Raw genomic sequence first — 14682 nt, 5'->3', positions numbered from 1 at the left:
TAAAAAAATAAAAAAATAAAAAATCTAATTCCAATGTGCCAGTCCTCCAACGTGCAAGTACCTCAAACTGGGCCGGGCTGTGAGGGCCCTCACAGCAATAGTTACACTTAGTAGTTTAATAAACGTAAAATGTATTTTCAGTTATTTTCATTTTTTTTTACGCAATTTCATACTACACATAGATACTGAATGGCTGTAGCTCAACATGCTGTAGCGGGCGACATGTTGGAGCTTCTTTATACCACAAATTAGCTGAATCAAGAGCTCAAGATCTTTAATTTAGGTGTAGTTGGCAACCAGACACAATGTTGCCAAAAAGTAATTACAGAAACCCCCAAAACAGAACAGCATCAGGACTTGATGATAACAAATATCTTATGATTGCTTTGAAGGGTAGTGCAATTTTGTCATACTGAATCCAAAAGCCAACAGTTGTGGGTGGAAGGTGGGGGTCTGGGTGGTATGTTAGGGTAGAGTAGAAGAGGGGGGTTTATCTACCCTGTCCTTTTGGAGCTTTTGAGACAAACGCGACAATGGCTGGATGTTGAGAACATATGTAGAGAGACCCCCGTGGCTCACGGAAGACCAAGCGGCTCCTTTTCACTCCTCACCCCTCACTTAATGAATGCGCCCGTGACAGAATGCCACTATGGGCCATTCAGGGGCCAAAGTCCCCCAGAATTCAACCCCAAATGCATCCAGCAACGGCAAATACATTTGCTTAACAAATTAAAAGAAAGGCGGACGAACGGGCGGGTGTGTATGTGTGTGGGAGAGTTTATGGGTGGGAGAATTGGATGGTGAGAGGAGAGAAGGGGGATAATTCAATTAGTCCTCTTGCTCAGTGAAGAAATAAAGGCAGGTTAAAAGGGAGGGATTATTATTTGTACAAGACGATCCCGCGCTTTACACAAAGGAAACAAATAAAGATTGGAGAGAACATCTACAAGCTGGCAAAAAAGAGGGGGGTGCTTGAAAACACTCTGAATGAAGCAGCGCCCTAAAAACTGTCCATTCAGCGACTCCCTTCTTTCCTTGAACCCATTTCAAAGACTCCAAAAGCTCTGTGTGCGCCATTCTGATTTGGACCAGCACTTATTTACATGAGGTCTTAGTCACATTACCACATAAATATATCAGATTTTTGTATAATAGTATTTTTTTTTTTTTACTTGAAGACACTGTAGCGTGAATTCATAATTTGTTTGTAGAGTAATGTGTAAAGACTAGAACGAAAGAGCACTGAATTGTGGAGGTATAGCGCTAAACTATTTTTCTTGATTTTTTTTGTACGTAGCTAAAACGGCTAGCCACCGACGTACTTTGGCGTCAGGCATTAGTCCCCCCTCACCCATTATATAAGAACTTTGTTTAGTATCTGGCGCAATTTAGCTCAGTTACTGTTTTACTAGGCCATGATCTGTTAGCTTGCTAGCTAGCTAGCGGCTAGCACCTCTTATCACGGTGTGGAAAGCCCCCACCGGTTCGGTGGGATATGTTTCAGTTACTATCGGGACTTTACGCGGTTATATTTTCATTGCTGAAGGGATGTGAAGGCAAAAGAAAGATGCTAGCATGAAGTTGCCTACATTTTTAGCGCATTTAGCGGATTTGCCCACAGTGCTCGGTTTGATTTTTCCACAAATAATGACTCAGCGATTTATTTATTTTTTTAATCATTCAGGTGTGGCAGGGTTGTGAAAAAACACTCTTCTCTTTTGTGTCAAATTTACGAGACATGTATTTTCACGTTACAGAGACTTTAACACCGTTCAAATTACATTTAACACATAACATTTTAATGTTGAAAACATAGTTTTTTATTTTTCATTTTTGAGGTGATCGGCCTAACATATATTTGTATGCCAATTGAAATGTTAAAAAACGAAACCTAGGAATATAAGACTGCACCATTCCACTCGTTAGACAAACAATATTAAAAGGTTACTTAGCTTTGCATGTTATGTTCCGACCATGGTTCACCTTTTTTCCAACTTATGAAGATTAGCACCTTAAAAAACGAAACAAAGTGATCCAACAAAGTGACACCTTTGTTATTGATGTGGAGCATTTAAAAATGCCATTTGTTTTGATTTTGTCTGTTAAAAAGTCAAATCCTCAAACTCAGTTAAAATGAGGACAACACGACATTTTTACACGTTTCTCAAGTAAGTCACTTATGTTCTGTTTTGTTTTCCTCAACTTGATGGTCACGTTTCCGTGCAGTCAGGGAGCGAGTGAGCTGTGAACAGCTGCTGAAGTCATTTTGATAATGATGAGAATAATAAGCAATAAGCGGGCTTGTCTGCGCTGCTTCGGGGGCTTTGCAGTTGCAGCTTCACTGCTCCTGAATAGATAAAAGTGATTAAAGCACTCCTGATTATCCTCTGACCAATATGTAATGGATTTACAGCCCTTTCAATTAGGCCATATTTGCTGGTCACTCATTACGTTCTGGTGGAGGGGATTTGGGGGCGGGAGGGGGGTTTGGGCGGGTCACCCTTTGGTTGAAGATCAGGATAAAGTTGACTAGCTTTTCCCGCTGCATCCAGCTTGAGTGTCGCATGCTGCTGCTGAAATGTGAGCCGTGTGGCAAAATCAATAAGGGCTGATGTTCTGATAATGTACTGACATCAGCGAGGGTGCAAAGGGGGAGGTCCGGGGGGTTCATGAAGTCGATCCCCTCTGTGCTTTGAAATAGACTGACACATGGCGGTGCATCATTTCAACAAGTCATGTAGCATCAGAGAAGACTGTAACATTTCAGCAAATACATGTATTAAAAATGCTTGTTTAGCTTTTTTTCCTACTATTTTTACACTTAGTATAGCTTTTACACTTGTAGGACAAGCAAAAAAAAAATTGTTGTTTTTTTTTTGCAAATATTATTAGTGATAAGCAGGCTGCTTTTAGTCATACACTAACAAATTACTGAATTATATGTCCAAACTGTGCCTAATGCCGCAGTGGCTTAAACTATTGTTAACTATTAATATTTGCAATTAATCTTTTAAAATGTTATTTTTTTCTACACATATATTTAAGTCCAATTTGTACGCAATTATTTGATTTAATTATATAAGTTGCAATATTTTTTATTTCCTATATCTAATCAGAATGTTATTGTTCAAACTGAGAATACTGTGACAGTAGCTTACAATTGCACTTACGTTTTATTTCAAACATGCAGTTATAAAATAAAAATCGCAAAAACAAACAAAAAATTAGAATGAACAATATTAAATACACCTTTTACTTCATTTTTAATGTTTGTAACTTATTTTTGCACTCTAAAATATTAAGATTAGGAAAAAAATTTTTTTCTCACTTTTTAGTAAAAGTTAATGCTGTTCTACACTTATGTATGATATGACAGTATCAATGACTGAAAAGTTATATTACAAACATTGTCTAAAAACTTAAAGATTTTATGATGGTTACAGTTTGACCCTGGAACAGACTATGTGTAGGAAAAAATGTTTTATTCATTTATTTATTTATTTATTTTTTTAACCCTAACCCTAACCCAGATCAGCATCTCCACCTCCCTGCAAGCCGACCATTCAGCAACAGAAGACAGAGATGTCCTCAACATTCCCCAGGAAGTAACGATTCCCCACTCTAGCCTGCCCAACAAACATTGCGCATCCCAACATTGGATTAACTGTCCTGCGCCGGTCCCTCCCATTGTTGCCGAGAGTGTGCTGAGCAGGGTAAACAGTCCAAAGTGATTAGATTGACCCGGTCACCGTGCTCGTCTGTGACAGGTGGCTGACAGGTGAGCCTTCCCCACCCCCACCCTCACTCCGTCTCACTCTCACGGTGACAACTGTGTGACAGCTGCGTTTGCACTCCAAATCATCATAACAGCAATAAAAAATAAAATAAAATACAAACTCACCGTGAGATGCTGAAAGAGCCACGCCCTCATGATGTTGGTGGCCACCTTGGGGAAGATGCCGCGTTTTTTCTGCCGCTTCTTGTCCTTGTCCGGGTCGTCGTCGTCCCCTGTGCCCGGCGATGCCACGCTGTTGTCTAAACCATCTCCTGGGCGGAAAATAAAGCCTGCGTGAGACATAAAATGCCGCACGGGCATACCAGAGCGCGTCTCGTGAAGGAATAAACTGACAAATACCACAGCTGATAGCAAAGAGTGATGTTAAAAGGCAACACAGTGAAGTTTCCGCTGTTATGAATTGAAGATATGAAGGTGGGAGGAGGGAGGAGGAGGGGGGGGATTTAGATGGCCTTAGACAAAGGCCCGTGCTGAGTGAAGGGTTTACATTGAGGCCTAGCAACGTTGTTACATATCCCAGAGCATGTACAAGAGGCTGGGGGGTTAAGAACTGGAGTGTTATGGTTGGAAACCAGATCTACAGTATAGTGGGCGGGGTCGGAGGGGTGTTACAAAGACTAAACTAAACCAAGGAGCTTTGACGTATACAGTCCGAGTCATTAATTCAATTACATGTGCAGACTTGACATCTAACATTGGGAACGACGGATGTGTATGCAGGGGCGCCGCAATCAAACCTTTAATAGTCATGAAGGGCTCGTCCCCCCATCGATGAGCATTGGCAGGGGGAAGTTTAGGTTTTTCCGATGACATATTATCACGACAAAAAATATAGTGAGTTACATTATATCAACTTAGGAAGGCCCCACTTGACACCTTTAATGGGGTGATTATTATTATTATTATTAATAATAATAATAATACAATACTAACAATAATAATAATAACTAGACTAAGTGCAATTTCTGGAGACATTGTGTGGGAATGCTGAAAGCTGAATGCTAAGATTTGAATGCATGTGGAATGCCTATGAAGTAAATTGAGAGATAAATTATGAAATTATGACCTCCTGGTTACTGGACAATGCACTTTACCAACTGTGCCACCGAGCAGTATCAGAAAACTGGTAATGATGATAAGTTATATGTATGGAAGTGGGCGTAGAAAGTGATACTTCGAAAAAGTTCAATGTCTGTCCCATTCAAAATGAATTGGTGAAAGTTGATATTAAATGTTAAATTGTGTAAATACTGTAAGTAATGTGGAATCAGACAATCTGCCTCCCCCGGGAGGCGTGAATTTTCTAAGCTAGTTGAAATTTGAACAGTGTAGGAGTTGTTTCAGGCAAAAAAGTGTGGAGAATAAAAATCACAATAACATATGTGGGAATGCTTCAGAATTCCCACAATAATAATTAACTAAAACTAACGGTAATTAACTGCATAGCAAAAATTTACTTGGTATATTATACATAGTTTTAAAGCAGTGAGTTCAGTAAGCCAGTGTGTCCATTACTTTTTTCGAATGTATCAGGTAAAGCTAAGTAACGTTCATAAAATTATTTCCTTTAGCAATTTAAGTGTAACCATTTGTTGTCTGTGTTCAAAATAATGTCAATAATACAAATTATAACAAATATGGCGGAAAAACTGCAAATATGCTGCTACAGCCTTTTTGTGCAATTTCAAATCACTTTTTGTACACAACATTGGTGAGAGCCATTCATATTTGAAGTAATAAAGTAGATGTGATTTGGGGTGATACATCGTTGCACATAATGGACACCCCCCCCCCCCCCCTCCCCCCCTCGCGATTAGCATGGCAAGCTAGTGTAAGCTTGCATTAACGTCTGCTAGTGTTTGACTAGAAGAGGAAAACACAATTTCTCTTTTAAAACAAAAACTTTGCATGGCTGCACCCGCTTTTCTGCTTCTAGTTCCTCCTTCCCCGGCATTAATTGTGCATTAGCAAAAAATGATTTACTTTTAACAGTGGTGGTTATTTTTTCTTGCCCCCGGGCACAGATGCCTTGAAAGCCTTCCTTGAGGGCATCTAAATTATGTATCTGAAAAACTCCTCCAGCAAGGCAGCGAAGGACCCGGACATTCTCCAAATCCGAAACTGGCACGTCGGACCGTTTTTGGAGCGGCGTCAATCACCGGCACCTATATGAGCGCTAATCTCGCATAAATATTTCAACTAATGACCTTAAAAAAAAAAAGGGAGACTCCTGGTGTAATCAAAATGCAAAATAAATGAAGAATACAAGGACAGCAGCATGCAGGGGGGATCCGAATTCTAACGAGTCCCCCTTTCCTCTTTCAGTCCTTTCTGTCCTTGTTTTCCTTCCACATCATTCGTGCAGAGCCACACCAAAAAGGGGGGAAACGGAGAAGTGCCGACTTAGCACTCGGCGTGTGAAGTCAAAGAAGCAACGGCCCCTCTGAGGGACATATGGGGGTGTTGTCGTTGTACAACGGACATTCATTAGCCGGCCCAGCGCCGTAAATCCCGCACTAAGTACGAATCCTTGTTCAGGAAAGCCTAAAACAATAAACTCCGCTACACTCCGACTGTGAGGGGTTGGGAAGGGGGGGGGGGGGGTGGACTTCCTGAGAAACGCGACTCCACGCGGAAGTCAACAACACGACGCTGTGAATTTTAAACACCCTGCCCCTTGAATAATGTCGCAACACACTTTTGTTTGTTTGCTTTCTGTGTGTGTGTGTGTGTCCACCACTAGGATTTTTTTTTGTTTCGCTTTTTTCCGAGTAAATCCCTCTCCCGCTGTGAGCGGTCAAGGCCTCACGCGGCGGAACCCACACGTTGGCCAAAAAAGGCTGGCAGATTAATTTTATTGACGTTTCCATTTTCACTGCAACGCGATAGCCTCTGCCGGCGAAAGCGCCGCCGCCATCGCGCAGGTCGACCCGGGCGTATTTACCCAGTGACCTGTCACTTCATTACCCAGCATGCTTGTTGCCCACCGCCTTCTCCGCCTACGAGGGGGAAACCGGACCCCGAAGCTTTAAGTTCCTCCTCACGTGGATAAAACCAGACATGAGGCATTCATCCATCATCTGAATTCCAATTTTTTCAAATACGACCTTGTCGCTTTCATATCTGGACTTAGATCGGATTCGTTTTGGATTTTTTTGCAAAGCGACCTCAGTCTGAACGGACAAGTCGCATATATCCGACCTATACGTAGGGGTTTCAAACTCATATTAGCTCAGAGGCATGGAGGAAAATATATTAGCAAGAGGGCCGGATGGGTAAAATAATGCTATATAAGTTAAAAACAATTTACGTCAATTATACGCAGATTTTCGCTATTTGTGGGCCAGCCCTAAATCTATCGTTCCCAAAAAATAACACTTTGCCTGTATCCGGGTGTCTTAAATCTACTTGTTTTGCATCCATATTAATCCTAGAATGCATTGTGTGGCACAGTTAATGAAGTTATAAGGTTCTTAATCATTGTCATATACGTTAATGTAACCAGTAATTGAATTTGTGTCGTATTTAACACGTTTACGTCTGTCTGATTAAAAAAAATAAAAATTAAAAAAATTAAACAAACCGTAACTTTATAACCTGGCAAGAGCCAGATGGATATGTGCTTCACTCAAGTGAGTTCTCCGCAATATACATCTGGTACCTCTACACCAGGGGTGTCCAAACTTTTTCATTTGAGGGCCACATAACAGAAAATCAGAAGGACGCAAGGGCCACATAATGTTATGAAGAGAAATTGTGTCTAGTCCTAAAAATTGTACAAATAATTTATTTGTGCTTTTGCATATTTAGAAAAATGGTACAGTAGATAAACCAATTTATTTGTAATATGGCAGTCGGGTTATTATAGTTTTGGAATTTTTCATTTCAGTTTTTATTTTGTATTGAGTTTTGTTTTTTTAATTTAGTTAGTTTTAATTAGTTTTCAGGGGGGTTCTGTTAGTTTTTTTATTAGTTTTAGTTCTTTAATAAATGCTTAGTTTTAGTTTAGTTAGTTTCAGTATTAGTTTTAGTCTATTTTTTTTTTTTTATGTGTATTACTTGTGCACAATATTTAAAAAACACCAATGGCATGACGTCATTATTCTGGTTTAGATCAAAATAAAAATGCTAAATCACATTTAAAATCATCCCCAAAGGCTCATGCATTAAATGAATTACCAAAGACTAAAACGAAGGACATTTTTGCTATAATTATGGTTAGTTTTATTTTTAGTTAGTTTTGTAAACATAAAATGTAGTTTCAGTTAGTTTTCTTTTTTTTAAAAAGCATCTTCGTTTTTATTTTATTTCGTTAACGAAATTGTAGTTTTTAATTTTATTTTTTTCGTTAGTTTTAGTTAACTAAAATAAACTTTAATAGCACCCATGTTTTTGAACTGAGTCAAATGCCATTTTTAGCATATGTCACGGGCCACTAAAAAATGGGGGCCGCAAATGGCCCCCGGGCCGTAGTTTGGACACCACTGCTCTACACGGTAATTTGGTTGGGAAAGGTGGGACATTCCGCACAATAATTCGAGCTGATTGGACGATGCGGCATTCTACACGTTTGATTTAACCAATCACGGCCATGGGTGAAAATTTCGTCTTTGTTCTTGCCAAAGGGGGGAAAAGTACAAATATCTTACCAGCTAGAAATGCACGAAGCGCCTCTCGCTTTTCAACATTCAACAAGGAAACGGTGAGTAATCCTGCGAGAACAGAATTAACTGTAGCGTCCATTCGTCCATGTTGGGTTTATTTGTTAGCCCCTGCGTCAGCGCTGGCTTCCTGGTTTCGTCACAGTTGTACAGCCCCCAAACACAATGTCGCTCTGTGATTGGTCTGAACCACTGGTTCGGAGCGGCAGTTGTCAGCGGGAGCGGTACAACATGTATTCGCCGGGGTTTGTGAACTCACAGATACCGCGAGAATTCATCTTGTGAGAGCAAGGTTAGTAACTTTAGGTTGTGTTTAAAATAATGACACCCAGGACAATTCTGTGTACAATTGAATTGTTCATCTGACGATTGCTTATAAAATTACAAATGTATATTTTGATTGTGAGCAGCTGATTAACTTATTCACTCCCAGGACATTTTCTCCGTTTTACTGGATTTTGACTGATTTTGCAAGGCCCATAGCATATTGTGTCCTATTGCTATAAAAACATGGACCCTACCAAAAGAAAGATTAAAGTCTCTTCTTTCATCAGGAAAAAAAGTGTATTTCTAGCTGTTTCCATTTTGCATCAATTAGCATTAGAACATGGCTAAGTTTCATCATTATTCACAAATCTGTTTAAAATAGTGGGGAAACGAGCTTTTTGATCTCTTATACTCTGCTGCCATCTGCTGGCCGTTTTTGTAATAACTACCATTGCTTCAAGCATTCTCTTCAGTTCAGAGGTTGCATCAAAGCCAAAACGTATAATTACATCTTTGGGAGCATGGCAATATTTAAAATAGAACGTATTTATACGTTTTTGGGAGTAAATGAATTGGTCCGACATTACAATTTTATTTTATTTTTTCAACTTTACAAAATTGTCGCGTTGGCCAGATTAAACTCTGTTGTGGGCCTGATCCGGCCCACGGGCCGTATGTTTGACACCTCTTGTACTATACTATACTATACTTTTTTTTTTTTTTTTTGTCCGTAAAAGCGAAATTCAAATCACACTGATGTATAGTCAGAGAGCAGACTAGAGTCTCTCCAACAACTAGCAACTAGTTTGTTTAGTTTTTTATTCAGTTAAAGTTGTTTTGTGAGTTTTAATTAACAATACTAACCTTGTACAGGGCCCCTAATATACATACATATACAGCAGGACACACATGCTTGCAAAAAATTGTGGACTTTGCATGTTGTGGATGCCCTGTGGGATACACCGAGGTCTTCAACGTCCATGTGTTTATTGGAACAAAAAAACCTGAGGCGATGGCCAGAAGGTGCGACGGAAGAAAAAGGTGGAAAAGACAAAGAGCGAGCGGGTGTGAGGGAGCAGAAGAATAAAGAAGAGGCAACTTGCACAGCCTCATTACATCTAAAGGAGAGCTGGTGCTTTGCATCCACCCCCACCTCCTTTCTTAGGAGCCAGAGAAGGAACGCTGCAGGGCAAATTGTCCCAAACGCTAATGGCTTCTGACTGTTCCCTGGCAACTCTGCCAGCCATTCTAACCTGTGTGGATGTGCACGCTGGGAAAAAAAAATGGAGGCAAAGGAAAGGAGGAAGGGGGAGAAAAAAAAAGTGTGTAGGGCAAGAGTAAGGGGGAAGCGTCCCATCATCTGGCCATGTGACACAGATGGGGGTTGGCTATTAGGAGGCAGCCAAAAGGCCTCGGGGAGCTGAGATGCTGGAGTGTAGCCTCGGGCACTTTTGGAAAAGCAGCACCCTTAGAGATTGGGGTGGGGGGGGGGAGCCCTACTCTCTTTCCCGCTCGCCTTCTTTCTTGCCGTGACTGGCCTCAGTTTAAAAAAAGTTGCCGCATAATTTCACACGGATCGCTCTAATAACGCAACGCCGAAGACACAACGGGCAAACAAACAAGTCCAAGAGCTCAGCGCGCTCATATACATCCCCGCGCAACTCGTCACCGGTGGGTGCTTATTAAAAATGCATTCACATAGATCTTCCCGGTGAGTAAATTGGTCTCGGGGCTGAGCTCATTAACGGGTCGGTGGAGGAGGACTGTAAACACGCCGCAACTCTTGCTTATCTAACGTATTAGCTCATACGGGGCTTTTTTGGAAGTTTCTTGCACAAAGAATTGAGAATTGGTTTGGTGTCAAGTGTCCTACAATCTTTAAAGCGGACCACTCGGCATTTGCTGAACGGGAGATGTGTTGAAAAATCGTAATGTGAAATGATGACGTGAATTTCACAAATGTTCACTTTGATGGAGGGCTGCAACTTACAATTGTTTTCCATAGGTGTCAAACTCCCGGTCCCCGAAGGCCGCAGTCCTGCAGGTTTCAGAGGTTTCCCTCTTCCAACACAAGCTGATTCCAATCAACATGATCGTTAACAGGATTATGCAGAGCTTGCTGATGATCTGATCGTATAACGGCTGTGTTGGAGAAGGGAAGCATCCATAACCTGCAGGACTGTGTCACTCGAGGAACAGAGTTTGATACCTGGATGGATGGATGGATGGATGGATGGATGGATGGATGGATGGATGGATGGATAGATGGATGGATGGATGGATGGATGGATGGATGGATGGATGGATGGATGGGTCCATCCATCCATCCATGCATCCATCCATCCATCTTATTAAAAAACAAGACATTATTCCAGTGAGAAAATGTACAAACATAAACGGATTATGATTCCGTTATTGATCTACTTGATAAATTGTTTTTAAAAAAAAAATATTTAAAAAATATAAAAAATAAAAACAAATGTTTGCAAATATCTTATTTTGATTTAACAAAAAAAATAAAAAATAAAAAATAAAACTAAAATAATAATAATAATAATAATAATAATAATAATAATAATAATAATAATAATAATAATAATAATCAGTCTGCTTCCATGAAGGAATACAGAAACCTGAAAATGGGACATTGTTGAGAGACTGAAATTCTGAGGATTTGGACCATTTTTTTTACAGAACCAATACCTCTAAACAACTAATGGATTATCAAAATAGTTGTCGAGTCATGCTTATTCAATTTTTTAACATTTTACATTTTAACAACATTTTTTTATTTTAAGTTAAAAACAGATGTTTTCAAAATAGATTTTATGCATGTTTTGAATAAAGATTGTAATTTTCAAAAACAGAAGCACACAAAAGATGAATTCATTTTCATTAAATATGATTTTTTTTTACAATGTAAAAAAAACTCATCTAAAGTTTAATTAATAAAAACTATGTCTTGTTTGTAGCCTCCTATTCAAGCCTACAAATGTAAACATTTAAAAAATGGGCATCAAAGTGCACATTTTTATCAAAAATTCACCAACAATTTGTAATTTCTCCAACAAAGTTTCGCCATCGACTATGAAATACATACTTGCGCTTCAAGCCATTTCTGCACATGTGCACTACGTCAGTTTTGACCTCATGTCGTAAGCTAAGTGCAGTGCGGTGAAGGTTTCAGAATGAATGGTCACGACTGGTAATCCACTGGCACAAGAAAGCCAATCGTGCATTTTACTATTCATATAGCGAGTGGAGAGTCTTTACACGGGCTTTAGATGTTGTGCGGTGCACAGGGAGGCCCCCGGTGTTTGTTTCAGGCTAATGAAGCAAGAGTGTTGAGGCGGTGGCTTATGGAAGCCGTGCTTCAAGTGACTTATTGCTGACGGGGGCCTGCCTCCGTTTCGCCCAAGCCTCGTCAGGAGAGGACGACGGCGTAGCTGGACAAGCTATACCTTTTATATAGGGGCGCTCTCTTTTTGGGCATTATTATGAGCTCGCCATAGTGACAGGGCCCCTCCCTTCCATCAACATCCTATTACAGCACCTCTCGCCCCGCAGGCTCGGCTACGGAGAATGAGCAGAAAAGAAGAGAGGGATTTAGGAGGCTCTTTTTTTTTCCACCAACATAAGCAGCATTTAGCACATTCACCCCCCCCTCACAAATGGCAACGCAATAGGAGAAGCGGTAGGGGCTCCCGCTTTTGTCCGTCTAGTTACCCCCTTTTATTTACTCTGGATTTAAGGAGGGGTCTTTGCCGCTTCTGGGACCGCATGCCCGAGATGCACACAAACATGCAGAAGAGTGCTCGCGCTAAAGGAGTGGCTCAACTTTTGGGGGAGATTGCATCACGTATGACTATAAGTTTACATTCGATATTGGAAGTCATGTGACTGCACCAAATTACAAATCCAATTCCGATGAAGTTGTGTTAAACACAAATAAAAACACAATTTGCATCATGTTCAACCAATATTTAACTGAATACACTCCAAAGAAAAGATTATTTAATGTTCAAACTTTATTGCTTTTAGGAAATAATCATTAGCTTAGAATTTTATGGCTGCAACACCTTCCAAAAAAACTGAGACAAGTGGCAAAAAAGAAAGTTGCGGAATGCTCATCAAACACCTGTTTGGAACATGCCACAGGGTAACTGGGAACAAGTGGGTGCCATGTTTGTAGTAGTAGTTCCAGTTACTTTTCATTTTATTTCATTATTGACACATTCAACATTAGTTGTAGTTATTTTGTTCATTTTATAATAACCTTGTTATGTACATGCCAGTGTAAATCTGGAATAATATTTCGGACAACAAATGATAAACTCTCAAACAGCAAATGTTTGATATGACATGATGTCAAATGCTAAACTCAGAATCCGATTACTTGCATAAAGTGTAAACTCGTCAAATTGTGACATACATGCAAGGGCACATCCTCCATATTTGTTGTTTAAAAAAGACAGCAGGAATATTTCTTTCAAAACATCCACTTTGTTGGGATTTTAAGACTCCAAAAAGTCATTATCATGTCAACAAACTGCTAAATGACGCCGATGAAAGCAACAACAGTGCCATGCGACCTCAACATTCAGAATTAGATCTACTGCACTCATTCAAATCCATACAGTAGATGAAGGCTCTTAAATGAGACCCCCTTTTTTTTTAAGCCTGGCAGCAGCCGGGGGAGTTTTTACACTGATTATTTCCTGATCTGTACTTAAACAAGCGGCAAGGCCCTCGCACTGGACCATAAAACAACAGCTTAGTAAACAGCGAGCATGCTGACAAATTGGTAGCGCTCGGGCCCGTGTCATTAACAGCCCTAAAACCTGTCAGAGCAATTACAACAAACTCTCTCCTTCAGCGAGGCTCCCTGCCAAACTCAGATGTCACTACCCGCCTTTCTCCACCCACTTCTACCACCAGGACAGCGGCTAAAGGTGAAAGAGGCAAAAAAAAAAACGCCACGGCCCCCCTCCCCGCTCTCTCCTGCGGCAATCATGAGATAAACGCTTGAAACGCAGCTGTACGTGCATCCTGGCGGCTACGACTGAACGGCTTCACTTGCATGAGAGGTAATGTGCAGTTGTCTTCCCCAAAAACACATCGTTAGGTGTTCCCTTAATGAAGTGGAATAAGAGCGTCTAATTAGATGGGTTTTACGTGTGAGGAGCCGAGGCAGTCGGGCGGGAAGGAGGAAGGCGAGGGGGGGGACAAGGGTGAGTGCGGTGCAGTTTAGTTGCTCAACAACTCCTGCCTGCACCTCCCTCTCCTACCCGCCCTTTTCTCTAAGCCCCCTAACCCCGCCATCGGGCACATATCTCTCTGTCATCCCTGGAATGCCGGAGATAAGTATCGCCTCTCCGCCGATACGCGGACTCTCGCGGTGACCCCGACGCGCACATCCCCGCCAAAAAAGTCGGAAGACAGAGAGGGGGGCGGAGCTTGTTTTAAGAGCTTCATTAGTTTGGTGATGTGTAGATTATTTTTTTTGTTTTTTTGTTTTAAATTTCAAAGCAAAAAAAAAGTATCAACTGATGCAAAGCTTATCCATTTTTCATTTGAAAATTACAATAAAAAATCAGGGTGAGCAAAAAAGTGGTCTGGCCCGCTCCACTCGTTAATCCGTTAGCTAGTGAATCAGTGCATGAGATAGATAGCACACTAAATTAAAGAAACAACAAAGAAAACGATGTTATATAGTAAATTAAGATCAGTAAAAACGTGGATTTTTACTTTGATTTATTCCTATGAGTGTGTTCGGCAAGTTTGTGGTTATGTGTGCATTTTGTTTCATGAAACCCAGACGGAATTTCATGATAAATATTTCCATATGCGTTGTGTAGGTGGAGCTACAGGCGTGCATGTCATCTTATTATTTATTTATTTATTTATTTTTTGGACATTTGTAATGATGCTGATGATTATTATCATCAAATGTGAAAA

At 40.5% G+C, this 14682-nt stretch overlaps 1 protein-coding gene across 7 annotated transcripts in view; it reads right to left on the bottom strand.

Moving 5' to 3' along the window:
* The window catches only part of LOC144031636 (homeobox protein Meis2), a 117120-nt gene that overhangs the window by 66070 nt on the left and 36368 nt on the right, over positions 1-14682 (bottom strand). For 4 of the 7 annotated variants that reach the window (XM_077538965.1, XM_077538966.1, XM_077538960.1 and 1 more), the window contains exon 8: positions 3902-4047. In XM_077538965.1, coding sequence (XP_077395091.1) covers positions 3902-4047 — 146 coding nt within the window. Of the gene's footprint in view, positions 1-3901; positions 4066-14682 lie in introns of all 7 variants that reach the window. The other 3 variants (XM_077538959.1, XM_077538961.1, XM_077538962.1) reach the window with 2 other exon arrangements.

This window comes from Festucalex cinctus, chromosome 12 (genome assembly GCF_051991245.1).
Source record: "Festucalex cinctus isolate MCC-2025b chromosome 12, RoL_Fcin_1.0, whole genome shotgun sequence".
Classification (NCBI taxonomy): Eukaryota; Metazoa; Chordata; class Actinopteri; order Syngnathiformes; family Syngnathidae; genus Festucalex; species Festucalex cinctus.
The sequence above is the reverse complement of the archived record's forward strand: the minus strand, read 5'-3'. Positions and strand labels throughout refer to the sequence as shown.